Genomic DNA, 22,624 nt, shown 5'->3' with positions numbered 1-22,624 from the left:
AATAATACAAGTCAAGGGTACTAAAGATTCAAAGTAACAGCACCTTATATAATCAATTGGGTTTTACAACAGGCTACCAGTAGCTAATAATTCTGTGCCTCTGAAAATTTTGATAACATTAACAGGTTTTGTAGAACAAATGCGTAATTCATAATGCATATTAAATTCACTTTTCAAGGAATAAAAAGTCAAATGATCAACTAAAAAAGCAATTCCAGAACTATCAAATAGAATAACTAGATAATCGGTGCAAATGCATAAAACTGGATGAAAATTAATGGCATTCAAATTCATTAAATCAACAGCATATACCTTGCCAACAATAACTAATGATTAGGGTTGCTTGTTCCAGGTCCAGTGGGACTCCATCTGATAGTATATATCTCCTGCAAAACAATTATTCAATGTTTCTGAGAACAATCCAGTCAGAGCTGAAGTGCATATGCTGGGAGGCAAAGACATTGAGATTAAAAAGAGAAACAAAATCTCCACAGTACCTTAGCATGATCCTTTAAGTCATGAACATACCTCTCTTGCTTCATGCTCCATATCTACAACATTGCTATATATTAGTTGAAATTGAAAACAAAAACACACCAAAAAGAAAAAACCAACAGAACGATATATATTTCGGAGTGACAAGAACCAAGATAAGCCAAGAAGAAATGGGATGAAACTGTATGAAACAGGTCAAATTAATTTAAAGATTGAGATACAAATTGAAGATGGCATACACACACACACACACAGATAATGCTAAGAGCAAACATCTACGTCAAGGGAACATAAGATGCAAATCAATGTACTAATAGTACCATAAACAACCCTTGCAGTGACAAAAGTGCAGACACACAAACACGCACATATATAATGTCAACAGTGAAAATCTATGTCAATGGAACATAAGATGCAGGGGGCGGGGTGGGGCGGGGCCGGGGGGGTTGGTGGTCTAATTCTGTGCAGGGGCCCTACAGAGTTTGTCTTTGGAAGAGGATCAGGAAAGGGTGCAACACTTTTTATCGTTTTGTTAACTTTAAGGCGGGAGATGACTCTTCTATAAAATTCTGGCATGACCCTTGGTGTACAGGGCTTCCTTTGAAAGACAACTTTCCTGAACTTTATGGCTTTGCTTGTAACAGGTATGCTTCAGTGGCAGACTTGTTATCTCTTTCAGAGGATAGTTATCATTGGAATGTCAGTTTTGTTAAACCAGCACAAGATTGGGAATTGGAATTGGTTGTCTCCTTTATGGATTGGATCTATTCTGGCCCGAGGAGAAAGAATGTAGTGGATGAGCTTTGCTGGATCCCCTCCTCCAAGCATACTTTTGATGTTAGATCCTTTTATAGGCCTTACATTCTTCTACTCAACTCTCTTTTCCTTGGAAGTCTATATGGAAGCCGAAAGCACCTACAAAGGTTAGTTTCTTTCTTTGGACTGTGGCATTGGGGAGGATTTAAGTAGTATAATTTGAGGAGGTGTAGAGTAATGGTGATCAATTGGTGTTGAATGTATAAGAGAGATGAGGAGACTATTGATCATTTACTTATGCACTGCCCTGTTGCTAGAGAGTTGTGGAATTTGGTGTTTTCTCTATTTGGCGTTCTGTGGGTTATGCCAATGGGGTTGTGGATTATCTAGCAAGCTGGCCAAGTAAGTTTAACAGATATAGATATGCAGCGATTTGGGGCCATGATCCCTCATTGTCCCATGTGGTGTATTTGGTGGGAAATGAATACTTGCACTTTTGAAGGAAGCAAGAGGTTGATTCATGATTTGAAGCTGCTATTCTTCCAGACTTTATCTGAAAGGAAAAATGCCGGTTTTTTCACTTTTAACTCTTTGGCTGATTTACTTGATAGCTGTAATTTTCTTGCTTTATAATTTTGTTTTCTTTGTTGGCCCATAGCACACTGCCTGTGTGCTCTGGTCCCTTCTGTGCTTTTGTTTTTTATTTGATGAAGCAGTAATTACTTATAAAAATAAAAATAAAATATAAGATGTAAATCAATTTCTTAAAAGGAAGGAATAGCATGAACAACCTTTGCAGTGATATCATCAGAGCAAGAGGCCAACAAAGAACCTGTTGGACCCCATTTGACACAGTTAACTTCACCCTGAAATCGCACAAAGTTCATAATTAGCATTAAAAAAAGAAAACCTTACAATGAAATCACTTTATAAGTCAATGCACATAGTTTGATCTAATGCTTTCCAAACATTCAGAAGCCAACAGGTTTTGCTACTTGATAGTCAAAGTGAACAGATTTAGACACAATGAGGCAATTCTAGTAACTACTACCACTAATGTAGGCACTAAGCTGGTAAATACATGTTTTGCTACTTGATTAATCTTAGGGTCGATGCATAAATTTTGAGTAAACTGAAACATTCCTAAAGGTGGAGCTGGCAATTCCCAGCAAAAATCCACACTAAGCCCCAAGGTTGGCCATGAATAGAAAAATATACAAGCAATACTTAGGGAGCAATATGAGCAGTAGAATTCAAGAACAAACCTCATGCCCAGAAAAAGTTTTGATAGGACGGTTTTCTCCAATCTTGCAAACATATGTCATATTGTCTGTGGAACTTGTTGCAAATGAAACATTGTTGCGCCAGTCAACATCAAGTGTTGGACCTAAATGATACAAAAATATTCAAGTTTAAACCCAAACAAAGGAAATTGTTGCACAAGACAAACACTGATGAGTATCAATATTCATTCAAATGTAACAACCTGTATGAAATTCAAATTGTTGTTTCGATTCCTCTGCCTTCACATCCCATACAATTGCAGTTTTATCACAACTGCCTATAAGAAGATAATCACCCTTCTTGTTCCACTTCAGAGAGAATATGGGTCTTTTTATGTTTGCTCAGAGTACTCCTAATTTACCTGAACAATGATAATAACAAAAATCAGTACACCAAATAAATTTGTGCGATGCAATGAAGACTAGCATACAATTACGATTCCAAGTTCCCATATAAATATGACACGCATCACATGAAAGATATCAAACCGACCAAGAAAAAAATTTGCTTAAATATTTGGCCTAGTCCATACATGCAGATATTATATGCTTAGGTTATGTATGTGTGTATGTATGGACATGTATATTTTGGGAAAAGAGATATCCATATAATTATAACAGATTGAGATATTATACATAATATTAACAACACAACAAAACAGGAGAAAATAACATTACATCTGCCCTACTGTAAAAGAGAAAACTGGATCTTTGGAAATGGAATAAAAGTCCCATGCCTGTCCCATGCATCTGCCATTCAGTTTATTTGGACTATGTACAACTTAAAAAAAAAGAAATAAATAAAGGATACAATTGTACTTTTTCCTAGCTTATCTTTTAAGCCAAATAAACCAATGAAAATATGCTATCCCAAACGAACAAAAAAAACACCAAGAATGACTAAAATAACCAAAGCTCAAATTGAGTGTTTTTTTTTTTTTTTGGAGGGGGGTTGAACACAGGACAACCAGAACAAAAGTAAAACAGCAATAAAATAAAAGGATATGACCCAAGAGTTAGCACCTAGGCCTTGCTTGGAGTCAGCACCAAGCGGGAAAACTACTAAGAGTCAGCACCTAGGGTAGACCTAGAGTCAACACCAGACCAAAGAAAGACCAAACGACCATTTTTTCATTCATCAAAATATCAACTATCTCTTCAAGGAGTACAATAGGTTGCTTATAAAGGATTACTAAACCTTAGTTCTAATTGGCTAGGAAACCCTAATTGTCTTATTATGAAAATAACCTTGCTTCCAAATTAAAATATTAATAACCTAATAAACTACTAGGACCTAAAACATAGAAATACAATCGACTTGCAAACATAAATAATACTAAATAAAAATCTTCTTACGTCTCCTGCATCAGGAGTGGTAAGTAAAAATATTATATTAGAAGAAAAAGGAAAAACTATAATCCCCAATGTTCTTTAACAAATCAAAAGAAATCTAAGAAAAAAGAACTTCAATTGAAAATTCTCTAACCATATATCCTATTTACTATAAATAAAATATTCCTCCAACCACACACTAGAAATAACTCAAAAAAAAAGAACTAGTGAAAATTCGCCAACCACATATAATATCTGTGCAAGGAACTCAACTTTGTGTAAATCAAATCTCCACGATGCTTTCGTAATTCACTTATTCTATCCACAATCTTCTCTCACATCCTTTTGAGATACTGATCTTTTAGCAAATAGCAAGTTAGTTTGGTGACCAGGGTATGTCTAAGGTAAGATTTCTAGCACAAACATATATATACATGTGTTTGAGAAATAATTAATTCTTATAATCGGATGTGTAATTTTTGAAGACAACAAAAATTAATTAAGAAATTTATTTATTAAATTATTGATATGGTAAGAAATAATTAAGAAATTTATTTCAACTGAGCTTAAAAAAAAATTTAGGTCCAGGGGTTCAAAATTTTAGTTTAGGAGTGTCAAATTAAAAAAGAAAATTATATATATATATATATATAAATTTATTTTTGGCCCAGCTCAGGGGTTCATTTGAACCCCTGAACTGTTCCTAGAGCCGCCCATGATATGGTATAATTGATATTCATTATCATTTTATAATAAAATTAGTAAACTTAAAGGCATTTTTTGTTTTCTATATAGGAAACCTCTTTTATACCCAACTATTGAATATATATAAAAGCCTATAAGATTAGGCTTGTGATAAAGTATGTAGTGCTCAAGTATTAATAAAATTAGTCCAAACCCGTGTGACGCACGGGAAAATAACTTTGCATAAAGGTATAATTTAATCATGCTTATCTCAAACTACTTTGTTTCAATAGGTTTTTGATCTTCACTATTTTCATCAACAATTGATAAAACATTACTCCTCTTTATTGTTTTTTTTTTTTTTTAAAGATAATTACAACATGCTGTTAACCCTGCAATTCGAACCCTTTCCTTCCTAGACCCCAAGCACTTTGTGCATGGGGAGGTGTCAATTCAGCTATAAGGCCTTTGCCAATCTAATCTAAATATTTTTTAATTATTTCAAAGTTCAGCAATGAAGCCTTCATGAGATCTAATAGAATCATTTTGAAAACCCATGAAATTGTTAAAAATTCAAGAAAGGCAGCTTCAAAAAATTCGTGTTAATTAGTGTACTTTTGTAACTAGGCTTTGACAGTTTCACAAAAGATAGTCACACAATTTCCATCAGAATAAACTTAACCAAAAATAATAATCATAAACTATTCAAAATGGTATTTCTCATGAAAGTAGACGACCAAGTTCTAAATAAAATCTAAATTATGTAATATTTATCAATTAGGCTTTAAGTCTTCCACATGCAAGTAATGCCTGATATCATGCTTCTCTTCTACCCAATTAGATAATGATTGACATATATGCGAGAAGGAAAATAGGTACTTGAACAAAGAGAGAGATGGATTATAAAAATAAAAATAAAATACTCATAAGAAATTGCAACTTCTTCCAGGTAATAAGAGTGAGCTATAGGTGAGGATTATACTAAACTCATAAGAATTTTTTTTCTTTTTTAATATCACCATTTCCAAGCCTCTCCAAGTGCCATCATCAATTGGGAAAAACTGGAGCTTGAGGTTCATATAAGTGAATATCTTTTTATCAAGAAATAGAATTTGCAAGAAAGGTAGGCAAAATGTTCCAACAGGATTACAATCCTTTTGGCCTAGAAATTAGATTGGGACCAAATCATACTGTCAAAACCTTCAGGTGTCTAGAGCTTAAATCCTTTCAGGAATATGGAAAGAACAATTACGTACCGACCTGGAGCATCCAGGTGATGTTCAACCTATTTATCTGTCGCAACCCACTCCAAATGCTGAGCAGCATCTGCAACCAAAAAAATCTCAGAAATTGCAGGTTTTTCCCATTTCTTATATGCAGCTAATAAGGTGACATCTACTAATCATCCATTATAATGGCCATTATGAAATATTAACACTGTGATGTTGCAGACAGCAAGATTAAAGATGGTTGGTCATTGTGGGGCTTTTGTCAATCACAGCAACATGGTGATAAGTATGCATTATCATCACCAAAGGAAACACCTTCATTACCAAACCAAATATAAAATTTCCAAATAATAAAAGAAAAGGCAAAAAACTTTTAAACTAAATAAGCATGTCACATGAATGAAATTATATGCAGCCGACTGCAGCAATAATAGTAGACCAATTTGCGCACAGGAAAATAAGTAATTAACTTACACCTTCAAAAGAAAAACTAATTAACATACTGAGAAAAATAAGTTTTTGTTGAAAATTTTTTCCAAGGATAATTTTCCCCTGAAACACATTGAAGCTCATTTTGCAAACAAATGTCCTTGGGAAAGCTTGCAAGATGCAGTTGTAATGGAAGGAGTAGCCCACTTTATCATTGAAGAAAGGCCAGAGGAAATCAATCCTAATCTGAGATAGAGGCACACAATCCTGATCTAAGGGATCCTTACATGAGGCTACAATTGGAGAAACTATGACCAAAAAAACAACAGCAAAAAATTTTATTTTTATTTTAGGCGACTGATATATATATATATATATATATATATATTAAATAAAGCCCTTGGGAAATGTTATGATATTAGCCAACATGATGCCATAGTGGACATTGTCAACATAGCTAAATTCAGCAATTCTACTCATATTGGAGTGGGGAGAATTATGTCAAATGAATCTTCTTCTCAAATACAAGACAAAGATTTTTCTAGTTCCCAGTTATATAGGTTCTTCTCATCTCATAAATTGAGACCCATAAAAAGAAAAGGTAAAAATCTCATTTAGCTCTGCATAACATAATATGTAAATTCTTCAAATAACATACTAAATACAAAGTTAGTACATTCTTTTGGAGCTAAAAACAACATAAAAAAAGAAGAATTGAGAAAGAAATCTAACAAAACAGAATATGTACGAATGGGGAGAGAATATATGGAACCTTATGAATTTTTTATCATATGGGGAGAATCTTTTTCATCATAAATCTAGCCTAATAGATTAGTTTTGAAACTAACTAAATAAAATGGTTTAGATTGTGAAATAATACTGTATAAAATAACCTGTCTTTAGGTCTGTAACAGGAATAGCTTATTGGAATTCTTGGTTACCTGTTAGGATACTAGCTGTATCAGCTGTATTTACCGAAGCTACCATGTGTTGTATTGTATGCTAGTATTGTTAGCACAGTAATACAGTTAGTTACAGTAATGCAGCTAGTTAGTTAGTTAGCTTTTGGGTGGGAATTGGTTAAGCAGAGATTGCATTGTATATAAGCTGCTAAGATGATCAATTAGAGGTTATCCAGAGAAATTAACCCAAGTTTGTGCCTATCTTCTTCTTTCTTTGCTTAGGAGGTTGGTTACCCTCAAAGTAACTGTGATTTTCTTCCTTAATCCTCATTCCTTCCTTCTCAAATCTCTGAACTACCAGGAACTTAACATTACCCTTATACCGAAGAACCAATCACCAACTGCTCCTATAATGGTCCAGCAGACTAGCACAGATAAGTGTAGATTATACTAACAATGCAAATAGCAGAAATTGGTATATGACACAGTCCTCAAATTTCTTGCATTAAGCAATCACATACTATGTTCACTTTAGCATTGTTAATAATTTAAATTGAACAAAGTATGATAACACAGCATCAAAGCAGAAACAAAAAGCATGACAAAATTTAGATTTATAAGTCAATAAGGCTGAGTTTATAGTTGTATTTTACGCAATCATGGTTCAGATTATTGTATGATCGGGTTAATGGGTTCAGATTGTTGAGTTTTGAAACTATAAAAGCAGAAATTCACGCACCCAACAGCTGATGATGAGTTTTGGTGGTGGGAACTTTGGTTCACGCATTTGTCCAAACAGTTTGAGGAGGACTACCACACACGCAGCTGTTCCAATCATCCATGACCAATTCCGCTATTGTCAACTCCCATACGGTCCTGTTATACCTCCTAACCTCCTCGGGTTGGAGTAAGTTGAATACGGATGCTTTGGTCACTCCCAACTCCGCCTATGTTGGAGGTGGTGGGCTCATTCGTAATTCCAATAGCAATTGGGACTTCTTTCATCCTTATGGCAAAATCTCTTAGGATTGAAAAGCTCAGTATCAATGAATGTGGACGCCGCGGATATAACATCACTTGTTTCCAGTTCAAATTCTATATATAGACTAGCCCTGTCTCTAGTGGCTGACTGCAGGGCTATTCTTCAAGCTTTCCACTAGGTGAAAATCGTGCATTACTTTAGAGAGGCTAACAGAGCTACAGATTCTCTTGCTTCAAGCTTTCCACCGGTTGTGCTTTGCTCCCAAAAATTGCCTTTGAACACGTAGCAGCTCTCCCGGGCCAAAATTGCTTACTCACTCTTAGCAATAATGTTTTTTAAACAATATTACGCTTATTTTTATGCACTTTTTCACCTATAGATATTTTTAAAAATATTAGAAACAGTTGTTTAAATACATATACCAAATGGGCCCATAATTCTTGGAGTACACGTCGCACCACAAGGAGCAAGACAAATTCAAAGATAATATAATCAAACAACAATTTGGGTGAAGAAGAAAAGTATTTTTGCTTAGTGATTGTTAACAAGGATAATAATAAAAACTTATTTAAATTAATAATGTAAATACTATGACATCGGTTGTTTCCTTATGTCGATATGAAATTCTTTATAATATTTAATAAAATATATATTCCATAATTGATTGTTTTTGTACAAATAAAAACTTGTGATTCGGTTGAACTGAGACAATTAAAAAACACATGATAACCTAGATTAATAATGCGGTTAGAATAGTTTTCAGAAAAAACCTATTCACTTTAAAACATAATTTCTATTTGAAACTATTAAAAATTCATCTAAACAATAAGAAAAACATGATTGAACTTATTGAAAGCATGGAAGAACTAATACATCAAAAGAAATCTAACTAAACAATCAAATATGTTATTATCAAAAATTTTAGAAAGAATCACATTAAATATTCATACCGTATAGAAGAGTCTAGATGCTCATTTTGTGACGAGCCCAATAGAGAGGAAGGCCCAAAGTCATGGGCTATAGAAAGTATTGTGGAAATACCATTAAGCGAGTGGCAGGAACAACGAATAGTGGGTCTAACAAGCAAATAAATGAATCCTGAGGAAGTAAGTGGGCCTAAAAAGGCTCGGAAGAAAGTAATCACGAACCCATGGACTGTATAGATTTGGAAAAGCGAGAATGGGCTATAGCTGCTACGGCAGACCAAAAGTAGTGCAAGTAAAGAAAGTAGGGGACTGTGGAAAACCCATAACCCCCAAAGGAAAAGTGAGAAATGCTTGGGCCGAGGAGGCCTAAGAAGTTAGTAAAAGCCCATGGGAGACGTAGAATTGAAAAAGGGCCAAGGACGCCCGAAAGAGTAAATGGGCCAAGGACGCCTAAATGGAAATAAGTGAGACAATAGGAGCCTGCGAGTAGCAAAAGGGCTTAAAGGGATCATTGGGCATTCGAAGAAAGAATAAATAGAAAATGTTCAAAGTGGCCCAACAGGCTTAGGATCAAGAAGGCCTCATGGCAGGCACGACAAAATTGTGTGGCAGGAAACAAGTAACAGGGGCCGGGTATGAAAGGCTTGGAACGGCCCACAAATTAGTATGACCCAATCCTTAGAAGATGCAAGCCACAAAAGAAAGGTCGGGCAAAATAACCCATGCCAAAAGAAACCAAAAATGAGCAGCAGGCTGAGCAGTTTAACGTTCAGACTGCGGCAGACAGGTGAGCAGTAGGCAAGATTTGAACAAAGCACGGAGGTAAGGCACGCGCAAAGCCCAGGCACCACCAGCCTGTACCCAGCCAATACAGGAAATGGTGAGGTCATGGGTCAGAGGTAAGGGGGTATGGTCTAGCGGTGGGGAGGGGGAAAAATCCATTTTTGTGCTTCCCGCTTAAGTTCTTTTGGAAGCGATGTCCTGCTGGAGAGGCATGCGAACCAAAAGAAGCAAGAATGAGTGGGAACCACCAGGTGCATGCCGTAAGGGGTAAAGGGAAGGAGAGTATTCATCCCGTGGCAAGTAGGGATGTCGCAGGGAGTGAGCAAAATAAGAAAGTCTTCTTTGACTGAGGCAGGGTAGCACTGGCTGGGTGACTGACCAGTCAGTGACGGTCGGCAAAGGAGCCAAGGCCAGACAAAAACGGTTAAGGGCTAAAAGGGTAAAAAGCCAAGCGTGGCTGACCTTATATAAGGAGTTCTACAGTGAACGGAGAGGAGGAGGAAAAGAGGGGAGAAAGGGAACCTCTATAAAATAGTAAGAAAAATTATAGAAAACAGGGGATTCGAAGGGGAAAAGAGGGGAGAAAGGGAACCTCTGTAAAATAGTAAGAAAAAATTATAGAAAACAGGGGATTAGAGGGCGCAGAGAGGAAAGGAGAAAAAAGATAAAAGAAAGAGGGAAAGAAAGTAAAAGCAAAAAGAAAACAGAAACAAGAAAGAAACAGAGTGAATGGAGTGATTAGCATGCATCGAATGGATTGATCTTCCTCTCCCCCTCTAACTCATGCTCCCTGTTAACCAAACAAAGAACCTTGATCAGCCAAAGTCACTTAGGCCCGTTCCTTCAAAGCAGCTAATTTCCCCTCCGAGAAATTAGCCGCATTGAGGGAGTGGTTCCCTTTCTTGATGCGAGCTCTATGAAACAGCCCATCGCTGCAGGCTAACGTTTATTTACTTAATGCGCTCTTGACTCTCATCTGACATTTTATTATTCTGATATTGTATTGTAAAGCGGCCACCCTTCATTAAGGCCCACTGACTGTGTTACTTAAATCTCTATTATTTCCTGTCCTCCTTTATCATATTTGCCTGCTGTAACTAACGTGACAGTTCTGCCTGCCGTAAAGATCTGATCACCAAAAGGCATTTTTTGTGCACAAGCCGAACCAGAAAGGTTTGTTCTTGGACCGGTCTCAACTCTTCAACTCAGAAAAAAATCTTGGGCCCAGTCTAGCAGCAGGCAGCCCAGCCTGACATTGCAAAAAAGGCCCACACAAAGAGTTTAGACTGCCATTAGAGAAAGGAAAATACAAGATTTTTTTCTACCAAATTCGTTCTACACCGTCTCCATTCAAGCTCCTAACCTAAAAGTGTCCAAACAAAATAAAACTTTTAATATTTTAATTTTCGTCTAGATTTATAGCAGTAACTTGTGCGTTAATTTTGACCTTCAAAAATTGTGAATTTCGAAAAACTCAAAACTGGAAAGTTGTAGATATTTAAGTCACGGTTCCAACCCATTTGGCCTTGTGTCAATTGGATTTTTGGGGAGAGATATACGCTCAAAATTTTGATCAGTGCTTAAATCTGATTTTTCTTTTTCAGATTCTACCTCTTTGATTTCTTTCCTTATTTGAAGCTTCCAAACATGGGAGATGACCCAAGCACTTCAGTTGCACCTCCTTATACATTTAAGCACGGTTCTTTAGCTCCACTTTACTTCTAGTTTGGCCTCCATTCTCTCACAAACTCTTGTAAACTCATCTTTCTCACATGATTTCTTGAAAGTAGAAAATTGCATACAATGAATGACATCTTATTCAAAAAATTATGCAAAGATAAATAATAGAGACTAATGCAAGTCACAACTTTATTATACAAATCAAGTATAGTTATAAGGAGATAACACCTACATAAATATATAACAAATATACATTTAAAAGCGTTATCAATTGGTGGCAGGGGCTACTTCCCATGTCCCTAACTTCTTTAACTTGGATCTGTGTGAATGGCTAAAAGTAAACTCACAAGTAAAGAAGTTTCCAAAGTGAAGCTACTGCCTTGAAGAATATTCTTTACCTTTGGCATCTGGAGGTTATGGCTCAACAGGAACAATAGTGTGTTTAAGGAGAAAGCCCCTAGCCAAAATACCCTTTGGACATCGATGCACATGGCTACAGCTTTCTACTTCTACATTGGGAAGACATTTTCTAAGAAGTCTAGAGCTGAAGCTACTGTATACTGGGAGAAACCTGAGGTGAATTGGTTTAAGCTCAACACAGATGGGTCATCTACAGGAAAACCGGGGAAGGCAAGTGAGGGGGGCCTTATTCGTGACCTTTGAGGGTACTGAATTTTTAGATTTGCTTGTGGCATAAGGAAGCCACAAGTGTTGTTGCTGACTTATGGGCTCTCCAGGATGAACTTCATAGATGTATGGAGCTAAATATTCAGGCTGTGTAAGTGGAGTTAGACACAAAAGTTGTTTTTTTTGGTTTCCCACAGTGTTCTTCAAAGTTTTCAACCAGAGACTAATTACTGTTCGCACTGGTTGAGCCTACGAAGAGGTAAAGTGTTAGCCTAGGAAATTCTTTTTCAAAATGCAGGTAGCAGAACTCGAACTAGGGAGAACACCCAGTCAAGCCCAGTACAAGCACCTTGAGACCGAGAGCCCAACCAACTCGGCCAACCCCCTGGGCTAGACGCAAAAGCTGTGGTTGATTGGGTTGGTGGCTCAAACTGTCCCAATAATTCCCACTCTTCTCTTATTGCGAACTATAGGTACCTCCTTAATCAGCTGCCCCGTGTGAGGATCAAGCGCAGCTTTAGGGAAGCCAACCAATGTGCTAACACGCTTGCCAAATATAGTGCCCTTGAACTGGAAGATCTATCTATTTTTGACTCCCCACCCAGAAAAATCACTTTACTCTTGTATTTTGATTCTGTCGGTGTACATTTTGCAAGGTCTTGGCCCAACTCTTAGTTTTTATTAATGCATCCTTTTTACCAAAAAAGAAGAAGAGGTGAGCACTTTTGGAGTGATTCCTTGATTAAGTAAGAGAGATAAAAATCTAACTTGAACTTTGAAGAGTTGGTCAATTAGATGAGGATATTATATGGCTGGAAGCATCGCCACTATCAGCCCTAGAGGCATTGTACTTAGATTCTATTTCAATGAAAGAATGAATGATGCTCCTTTCGTTTTCAAAAAATAAAACTTTGAAGCGTCGGTGGTTAATCACCAAGCTGGTATTCTATATTTACTTATTTTATTTCATAGAGCTACCTTCGTAAGGTTATTTTATTTACAGTAAGTTTTTTGTTTTTTGGAAAAGAATTATATTTACAATAAGTGAGGCAAAGATATCTGAAGTTATAAACCTAAATTCTCATAAGAATTGAATGATGTTTACTTGATACCAAATTTTGATTTTTAATTGGACAGATTATGATTTATTTATAAAGGATATTATTTTGAATTTTATATTGCTACGCCGTCCACCTCTAGATTAATGGGAAAGAAAGAGGTGAACCTTTCTTTTCGCTGCTGCTTGTAAGCCAAAGCCATTGAACATGCAGATATTAATACCCAATAAAACCGCTAACGCCCAAGGAAACATAACTGCTTTTTTGAGAGAACAAGGAAACAGAATTTCATTCTTAAATCATGGTAACGTTTGTTTTTTTATCCTATCCTATCCACTTGCCAATAGTAAAAGACACAATAAAAATAAAACAAATTACTTTTTACAATGCACAATAGTGACATCAAAACGACGTCGTGGGAATTGGAAAATTGGAAACTAAACCAAAACAGAACCAAACCAAACCAAACCTCACGTTTAACGTTGTAAAAACCTTAACTGTGGTCTTTTCGTTCAGTAATTCAGTCAGTCCCTTGACTTTCAATAATAACAGTATATAAAACCCTACTCCAAAGTCCTAATTCCTCGCTCGCTCAGATCTCAGATTCACTCCTCACATCACCAACAAAAAAAAAAATGCCGAGTCGACTCGTTCTCCTTCTCTCTCTCACCGCTTTGCTTCTCTTCTCCTCACTCTCTGTAACACTCTCTTCCGAAGCTGTTGAAAATGACATTGATGAAGAAGAAGACCTGAGCTTCCTCGAGGAACCCGAGGACAAAAGCGACGCCGCACACTTCTCAGATCCAGACCATTACGACGAAGACTTCGCCGGCGACGAAGACTTCGAAAACTACGCCGATCTCGACGAGTCGGCTTTCCAGGACGAAGACGAGGGCTACAAGGTCCCCGATGTGGACGAAAAGGACGTCGTCGTTTTGAGGGAAGGGAATTTCAGCGACTTCATCGAGAAGAACCAGTTCGTGATGGTTGAATTCTACGCGCCGTGGTGCGGCCATTGCCAAGCTCTGGCTCCCGAGTACGCCGCCGCCGCGACTGAGCTCAAGGGCGAGAACGTGGTTTTGGCCAAGGTCGATGCGTCTGAAGAGAACGATTTGGCTCAGCAATACGATGTTCAGGGATTTCCTACTGTGTATTTCTTCATAGATGGTGTTCATAAGCCTTATACTGGACAGAGAACAAAGTAATCAAACCCTTTTTCTCTTCCTTATTCTTTTTGAATCAATAGCTTTTATTATCGATCATTGACTTGTTTGTTTGAATTTCAGAGAGTCTATAGTGACATGGATCAAGAAGAAGACTGGACCTGGATTAAACAATATAACAACATTGGAGGATGCTGAGCGCATTTTGACCTCTGAGAGTAAAGTTGTTTTGGGATACCTCAGCTCTTTGGTGGTATGTCTTTTTCAATGTCTTAATTATCTTGATTTTGTCTTTGCTCGATTTGATTGGTTGATCACATATACATATTTGATTGTGCAATGCGGATTCGGAAAGATTACTGCCTGATTTTTGTACAAGTAGATATAAAGCAGCAGTAAGCTTTGTCTTGGTAGAAAACATTAAGCCTATTAGTTTAAATAATAGCTAACTACCGGCGCGGATTCTTGCGAATTTGCTTTCTTAGATGAGTATTGCAACTGGCACCTCCTTTCTTTTTCAGAGTACATGCACAATGATCTATTCTAGATCAATCTTCTTTCAAATAGGTGACAGCTCTTTTCACGATGGCTGATGTGGCCTGTTGTGATTGGTGCATGGTATAAGTAGTGTCGTTGTGTGAAAGTGGTGTTGCACCAATCACAACTTTTCGCCTTAGCAAGTTGTGAAAAATGTTGTAAAAATAGTTGTGTTTGTAGCATTGCTCTTGAATATGTGGTAGATTACTAGCAGGGTTCGATTAGACACAGGACATGGTGGCTCAGCTGCCATGTGGCATTATAAAATAATTTTGGGAAACTCATGGTATGATATGCTTTTTCTTTTCTTTTTTTGGTTATGGAGGCTAAAATCATGTTGCAATAAGCTCTTACAGTTAACTCTTGTATTTGGTTACATTGCCTTTTCTTATGATCCTATGAATAAATGCGACCATCCTAATGATGCAGGGTCCTGATAGTGAGGAGCTTTCAGCTGCTTCAAAGCTTGATGATGATGTCAGCTTTTACCAAACTGTGAATCCTGATGTTGCAAAGCTTTTCCATTTTGATCCTGAAGTTAAACGACCTGCTTTGGTTCTGCTCAAGAAGGAGGTTGAGAAATTGAGCTACTTTGGTTAGTGTCTTCATGTTTATCATATTCATTGCAAATTGAATTTGTGTGGGTGATCTCTTTGACATCTGGTTTTTCATTTTTGCAGATGGTAAATTTGCGAAGTCTGCAATAGCTGAGTTTGTATTTGCAAACAAGCTTCCTTTGGTTAATCTCTTTACTAGGGAAAGTGCCTCTACAATTTTTGAAAGTCCCATTAAGAAACAGGTATATGTGCTCTACAGGTCTTAAGTGTTAATTTTGACACTAGGGTAAAATGTACTTTGGAATCTTTCCGTCGCTCTCTCATAGTTAATTGATTTTAACAATCTTATGCTATCTTGTTGACATATCTGTAAAATTTTTATTCTCAGTTGTTGCTATTTGCTGCATCAAAAGACACAGAGAAGGTTTTGCCAATATTTCAGGAGGCAGCAAAACTATTCAAGGGAAAGGTATAATTATTAACAACAAAAGCCTTTATCTTAATACCGTGTTCATGATTTTAGAGAAAATGCAAGGGAGAATTTTGTGTGACAAGGATCTCAGATCCACTCTTTAGGGGTTCTTCATTAATTATATGATTTAAATATAAAGGACAGTTGGAGTGAATTTATGTTAAGCTTTAATTTTAATTAAAATAATAGCCATTTGTGTAGATTTTTTTAAAAAAAAAAAAAAGAAAAGAAAGAAAAAGAAAAAAGAAATGGATTAAGAAATCCTATCAATTTTGTGGAGGTTGAGTATTGAAAATGATTTGAAGGAATGAACTGGAATCAAAGGATTTGATGGTGAAAGTTAACTCGTTGATGTATGAATAGCATCTGAAGTGATCCTTTCTTTTTCCTGCTAAATTTCAGTCTAGTTAATTACTTCATTGGTTGATTGCAGCTTATCTTTGTGCATGTGGAAATGGATAACGAAGATGTTGGAAAGCCTGTTTCAGAGTATTTTGGTGTCAGTGGAGATGATCCCCAAGTAATCCTTTCCGTACTTTCTTTAAAAAAAAATTTCTCTCCTTATTTCTAATTTTGTTTTATTAAAGTGGTTGCTATTTGTTAGTAGTGCATTGGTTTTGAAACATTTGTTTGTACAGGTTATTGCGTACACAGGAAATGAGGATGCCAAGAAATTTGTGTTTGATGGGGAAGTGGCCTTGGATAAACTTAAGGTTAAAACTCTCTCTCTCTCTCTCTCCCCCTCCCCCCCCCCCCCCTCTCTTGAGATCCCATTCTATATGTATCAATGTTGCTATCTTGTATCTTTTTGCGTGCTTGGAAGAGGCATGGTGTGCTGAACATTGTGAATGTTTGTTCTGCAGGCTTTTGGGGAGGACTTTCTGGAAGACAAGCTAAAACCTTTCTTTAAGTCGGATCCAATTCCTGAGACTGTAAGTTTGTTTTGTTTTTTTTGTTTTTTTTTTTTGTTCCCTTCTCATTTTCCAGATGATTTATTTTTTGCCATTTTGCACTACTCTAACTTAAAAGTTTGATTTCTAATTGACTCAGAATGATGGGGATGTGAAAATAGTGGTCGGGAATAACTTCGATGAAATTGTTTTGGATGAGTCAAAGGATGTTCTCCTTGAGGTATCATCAGAGCTTAAATAACCAATATATAAATTTTTTTTCCTTTATATGGGGCTCATTGTAGTTTATAAATTGCACAACCAGATTTATGCTCCTTGGTGTGGGCATTGCCAATCACTGGAGCCAACATACAACAAGCTCGCCAAACATCTACGTTCCATTGATTCTCTTGTCATAGCCAAGATGGATGGAACAACAAATGAGCATCCCAGGGCAAAGGTAATCCCAAAATCAAATTTTGTGTTGGTCAAGGACTACAGAATGTCAGAATCATTGATTTACATTACCTCAAACTCACCATTTTGAACCTTATTTGCAATTGCCTACTGAAATACTTGGTACTGATGAAAAAAAATAAATACTTGGGACTTGTAGGGACTTCTTTGTTTTAAAATTAAAGCAATAGGCTCTTGTTCCCTGGTGATTTAACAAGCATGTGCATTTAAATCGTCCCAGCTTTAATATGTAAATGCCATGCCATGCAAGGACATTTTTTCAAGTCAAGAGCGTCATGTCTATATTGTGGTCATTGGATGAAAATTCAAGGCCCAAAGGAAGAGAAACTTTGTTGTTAATGGTTGTGCAAATGTTTTTGCAGGCGGATGGGTTCCCCACACTTCTCTTCTTCCCAGCTGGAAACAAGAGCTTTGATCCAGTGAGTGGCGTTCAAAGTTATAATACATATATTTTCTCTGTTTTGCTTGTGTAGATTACATGTGACACACACAAAAATCACACATGTATATACATTCTCCCTTCTTCTTTTTTTTTTTTTTTTTTTGGTGTTATATATAGATCTCTGTAGATATGAAGAATATTTGGTTCCTTTGTGTTGGCAGGTTACTGTAGATACTGATCGCACAGTGGTTGCCTTGTATAAATTCATCAAGAAAAATGCATCAATCCCTTTCAAGCTCCAGAAACCAACGTCAGCACCAAAATCAGAGAGTTCTGATGCCAAAGAGAGCAAAGAAAGCAGCACCAGTGATTTGAAGGACGAATTGTGAGGATGTTTAATGTAATGATGAGTATCTTTTATCTGTCATCAGAGAGTTAGACAAGAAATAGTTGTCAAATAGATGGAGATAGAGTGACTAGAGAAAATATCAGGATTCAATCCTCACCCCCCAAACCCAAAAAAAAAAAAAAAAAGGAAAAGGAAAAATGAATTAATGTTAATTTTTGCACCTGCTATGTATGTTCCGGAGTTCTGACTGAGAATTCAATAAAAAGGTCCTATCTTTAATCATATTTTGATTAGTGTACCAATGTTTTTCATTTGCCCTTAGCTTTTGTAATACCAAAAAAGTACAATACCATACCATGGATTGTATATAGATAATGTTTGTGATGAAATTCTTCAGCCTGGCTGGAAAATTAAGGTCAGAAAAGTGGAGGATCTTGATCCTTGATCCAAAGAACTGACTGAACCCGCTTCATCAAGTCTACCGCTTCTAAACCCAACGATACCACTTCTAAACTCAACAACGAAACCGTCTTTATATTTATCCATACCATCCCAAGTAATTTGGATTGAATTGGTTTTGTTCTCAGGTAATCAAGTTACTGAACCTGATATGATGACCTAGGGAAACCAATAAAACAACTCGTTTCATAATAAAAAAAACCTAGGGAAAATTATCTTTACAGAACAATCCACTATATCAAATTGAGATTTACAGTCAAAAATACCAATTTGTAGTAAATCTAACACAATTACCAAACTTGGCTTTGAACTCCTCAATCTTCTTTGATCTTGAACTTGCTCTTACATGAACCTCTAGTTAATGTCTTGATCTTTAGTACACATGATAGCTGAAGGCTTGACTGCAACTTTACTCCACCGGTACTAGCAATATGAGTTTGATCTCCGATGGGTGCTTGATTGAGTTAGAAGGTACAAAACTTCACCAATCTCACAAGAGTAACTCTCAAGACTTGAAAAACACATATTATGGTATTCCTTTTATACCTAGCAGTGTTAGGCTCAAAGCCTAAACATTTCGCAAGCTGTTGGGCATTTTTTAAAATTCTGCAGATTAACAGTTCGATCGGTCGAGCTTTCACTTCGATTGATCAAGCTTGACAAATTTTGAATTATTCTTTCTGCAAATTTTGATTGTTAGGACTACTAGCTTATAATTTAATGCATATTGAAAAAATGAGATACGTTAGTTCAGCCAAAAACAATAGGAGAATTGAGCTTTCATAACTTATGCAAATTTAACGTGGCCATGTTAGCAAATCAAGTTTGGAGATTGTTATATAATATGGATTTCCTGTTTTATCGGGTTTTCAAGGCCAAATATTTGATGTAAAATTGTCTTCGGGTTATTTATGCTTGGAAAATCATTTTAAAAGATAGGTAGGTTATTACATTGGGTTCAAAGTTGAGGGTGGGGGGTGGGTCTTCAGTCCGGATTTACGAGGACAACTGGAAACCAGGTAACCATGAAGGAAGGATCGTCTCTCCTAAACTCAATCTGCCCCACAATGCTACTGTTTCCCACGTAATGGATATGAACTCGGGTTGGTGGAATGTTATGTTGATTGACTAATTTTCTGCCATTTGAAGCTCAGAAAATGAAGGCCATCCCGCTGTGTTCTTTCAACCAACCCGACCATCTATTTTGGCCCTGAAGCAGTAATGGTATGTATCCTGTCAAAATAGGTTATCGGCTTCTTTGTGAGGAAGCCACCAAGGGAGATGTAGCGGTTTCATCCATTGAAAGGGTAAAAAATTTTCTAGAATGGTATATGGAAGCTAAAGGTACTGGGTAAATTGAAGCATTTTATGTGGCGAGCTTGTTCTACAATGCTCCCTACAAGATGCAATCTGAAGAAGTGCAGGTCTTGCAGGATGTTACTTGCTCCCTTTGCTCAGAAGCTCCAGAAACAATTCTCCATGCTTTGTGGGAGTGCGAAGCCAATAGACCTGTGTGGAATCAATATTTCAATTGGGTGAATCGATACACGACAACTCTTGGCTCATTTTCTGATTTGGTATCACTAATCCGAGGCAATCCTGTGTCCATTGAACTATTTGCTGTCACGGCTTGGTGAGGGCCGGCCTAGACAATTTGGGCTTAGGCAAACAATTAAAAATGACCTTTTTTTTATATTTATATATTAAAAAAATTAATATTTTTATATCATAATATATTTATTTAAAATTTGTTTTTCTTACCTTTTAAGACGCAAAATATCCTTCTCAAAAAAGTATGCAAAATATTTAATTAAATTTTTGTATTTAAGTTTTTCTAACATCTCTTTTTTGAGATGCAAAAGGGATCATTTTTCTTTTTCTTTTTTCATTTTTTTAAATCCTTTAATATTATTATTTCCTTTTATTTATTTATTTTTTTTTCTTTTAGTTACACATGTGTTCCAATGTTTTTTTCTGGATTGAAGTCTTTTGTTGTAGTAATACACAACTAAAAGGTCCAAACGCAGCCCCCCCACCCCCTCAAAAAAAAAAAAAAAAAGGTCCAAACGCAGGATTTGGAATAAAAATAAAACTCATCCCATAAAAAATTAAAATAAAACCCAAGTTTAAAAACTATATACAGTAAAAGTAAAACCAAAATGACAGCCCACAAGTCTTATTAACAGCAATGTCAACCATAACCCATATTTAAAATATTGAATTAAAGAAAAAAGCAATGAACCCAAAACACAGGAGTCAAGACTAGTGGCAGCAAAGAGAGCGTGTCAAAGAAAGAGATATCAGATCTTAGATCATAGAAAAGAGAGGAAAATAAACTCATATTAGAGAGGAGAAGACCATACCTCAGCCAATTCTACTAGTGTGTTTGTGTGAAAATAGATCAAATAGAGAAGAAGTGGAGGTGCAATGCCAAGCCACCAAAGGAAGGGATTCAAATTAGATCAATAGTGATTAGTGGAGAGGAAGAATGAGGTTATGCAAATGGCTAAGGCAGAGCTAAGAGAGGAAGACAGAGAGAGAAACGGTATGGGTAAAATATTTTGGGATTTGGAATTTTTGATTTGTAATTGTTTTGTGTGTAATTTTTTTAGACATAGCTTATAGTTAATGTTGGTTTGTCTAGAGGTTAAATGACTTTATTTTTGGGAGAAGTCTATTAGTTTAGGGTTTACTCTACTATATATACACATATTATTGTTCATTTTAACACAGAATTTGTATTACACTCTGATATATTATTGATGTAGCCCTTTAGGGTTTACTCCGTGGATGTAGGCCGTTAGGCTGAACCACGTAATCCTCGTATTCTAGACTTTATGCTTTCGCTTCCGCATATATACTAGCATATTCAACATGATATATCAATGCTAATATTTAACATGGCATCAAAGCTACCTTCCTCTGGCCATCGTTTTCTGTCCTTACGATGTATTAAGAGCAATCTTGACTCCTTGGTGTTTCTTCACTTTGGCTTTCCACTGCTGCCGTCAAAACTCTTCAGTTATAGTCATATCACCGCTAGAAGTCGTATCAACATTGTAAGGCCATTTTCTTCCTCAAACCACCGTCACAAAGCCAAACTTCATTCAAGGGATCTTTTCAACCTTATTAAATCTCAAGGATTCATCAAGCTTCCATCTTGAATTTTGAGAAGGAGTGTTAGAAATATATTAGCTCATTAGCATAAGCTCAAACCTAATTTTACTTTATGTGCAATTCAAGTCCTCTACTTGTACTAGAAGTCTATTAGTTTAGGGTTTAGTCTACTATATATACACATGTTATGGTTCATTATAACATGAGATTTGTACTACGCTCTAATATATTATTGATGTAGCCCTTTAGGGTTTCCTCCGTGGATGTAGGCCATCAGGCTGAACCGCGTAATCCTCGTGTGTTATGTATTCTACACTTTATGATTTCGCTTCCGCATCCATACTAGCATATTCAACATGGTGTATCAATACTAATATTTAACAGAAGGCAACTCAGAGGTGGTGATTAACTCTCTTAATAAAGGTGATATGTTGAATTCAGCTTTTGGTAATCTAGCTAGAGACACTTTAGTGTTATCAAACTCTTTGTAGAGTTTTTCTTTCTCATACTTTAGTTGTATGTCTTAACTCAGAGAGCAAGTTTTTTTTTTCTCTTATTAGTTTGGATGGAATTTGTTCCACCAGACATTACCTCTGTATTTCATGCTGATCTTTCATCCTCTTAAATAAAAAAATGGACTATGTTTGTTTCTTCGAAAAAAAAAAAGAAAAAAAGGTTACTCAAACCCATTTTTCACCTTTAAATATCTATTGGGATTGAACAAAATAAGTGGGTTCCAACTAGCTCAACTGGTAAAGTCTCTGATGGTTGTATAGGAGATCTGGGATTCAATCATTGCCTACACCAAAAACTGATTTGGTGTTTTGGTCTGATGATAAAGAGCTATTATTAGGAGCGGACGTCATAGGTTAAAACTCTCTCAAAAAAAAAATTGAACGGAATAGCTAAACTATTATTAGTAAATTATTTCAAGTTTTTTTTATTGTTATAATAATTAGATGCCAAACGTGAGTTTATAAATGACAAAAATATTATTTTGGGAAAAATACCTATATGGTTAACGGCGTGCACAACTAACACTCTTAATATTATGT

General features: G+C 36.2%; 2 protein-coding genes across 2 annotated transcripts; one reads left to right on the top strand and one right to left on the bottom strand.

The window, feature by feature from the left end:
- Positions 1-284: 284 nt before the first annotated feature.
- Positions 285-8,305, bottom strand: LOC142605530 (WD40 repeat-containing protein HOS15-like). The gene is made up of 7 exons (XM_075776931.1): positions 7,850-8,305; positions 5,811-5,876; positions 2,738-2,887; positions 2,517-2,638; positions 2,043-2,117; positions 498-551; positions 285-386 (listed from the first exon to the last, which is right to left on the bottom strand). Exons 4-7 carry the CDS (start codon positions 2,574-2,576, stop codon positions 327-329), a joined length of 249 nt encoding a protein of 82 aa, XP_075633046.1. The 5' UTR covers positions 2,577-2,638; positions 2,738-2,887; positions 5,811-5,876; positions 7,850-8,305; the 3' UTR covers positions 285-326.
- A 5,432-nt stretch (positions 8,306-13,737) lies between these two features.
- LOC142607118 (protein disulfide isomerase-like 1-4) lies at positions 13,738-18,275 on the top strand. Its single transcript, XM_075778542.1, has 12 exons — positions 13,738-14,367; positions 14,453-14,582; positions 15,296-15,461; positions 15,547-15,665; positions 15,812-15,892; positions 16,329-16,415; positions 16,534-16,608; positions 16,759-16,827; positions 16,946-17,026; positions 17,111-17,245; positions 17,625-17,681; positions 17,866-18,275. The coding sequence occupies exons 1-12, from the start codon at positions 13,802-13,804 to the stop codon at positions 18,031-18,033; spliced, it is 1,734 nt and encodes a 577-aa protein (XP_075634657.1). The 5' UTR covers positions 13,738-13,801; the 3' UTR covers positions 18,034-18,275.
- The last annotated feature ends 4,349 nt before the right edge of the window (positions 18,276-22,624 follow it).

Source organism: Castanea sativa, chromosome 8 (assembly GCF_040712315.1).
Source record: "Castanea sativa cultivar Marrone di Chiusa Pesio chromosome 8, ASM4071231v1".
Taxonomy (NCBI): domain Eukaryota; kingdom Viridiplantae; phylum Streptophyta; class Magnoliopsida; order Fagales; family Fagaceae; genus Castanea; species Castanea sativa.
Note: the sequence above shows the minus strand (reverse complement) of the source record. Positions and strands in the feature narration are given on the sequence as shown.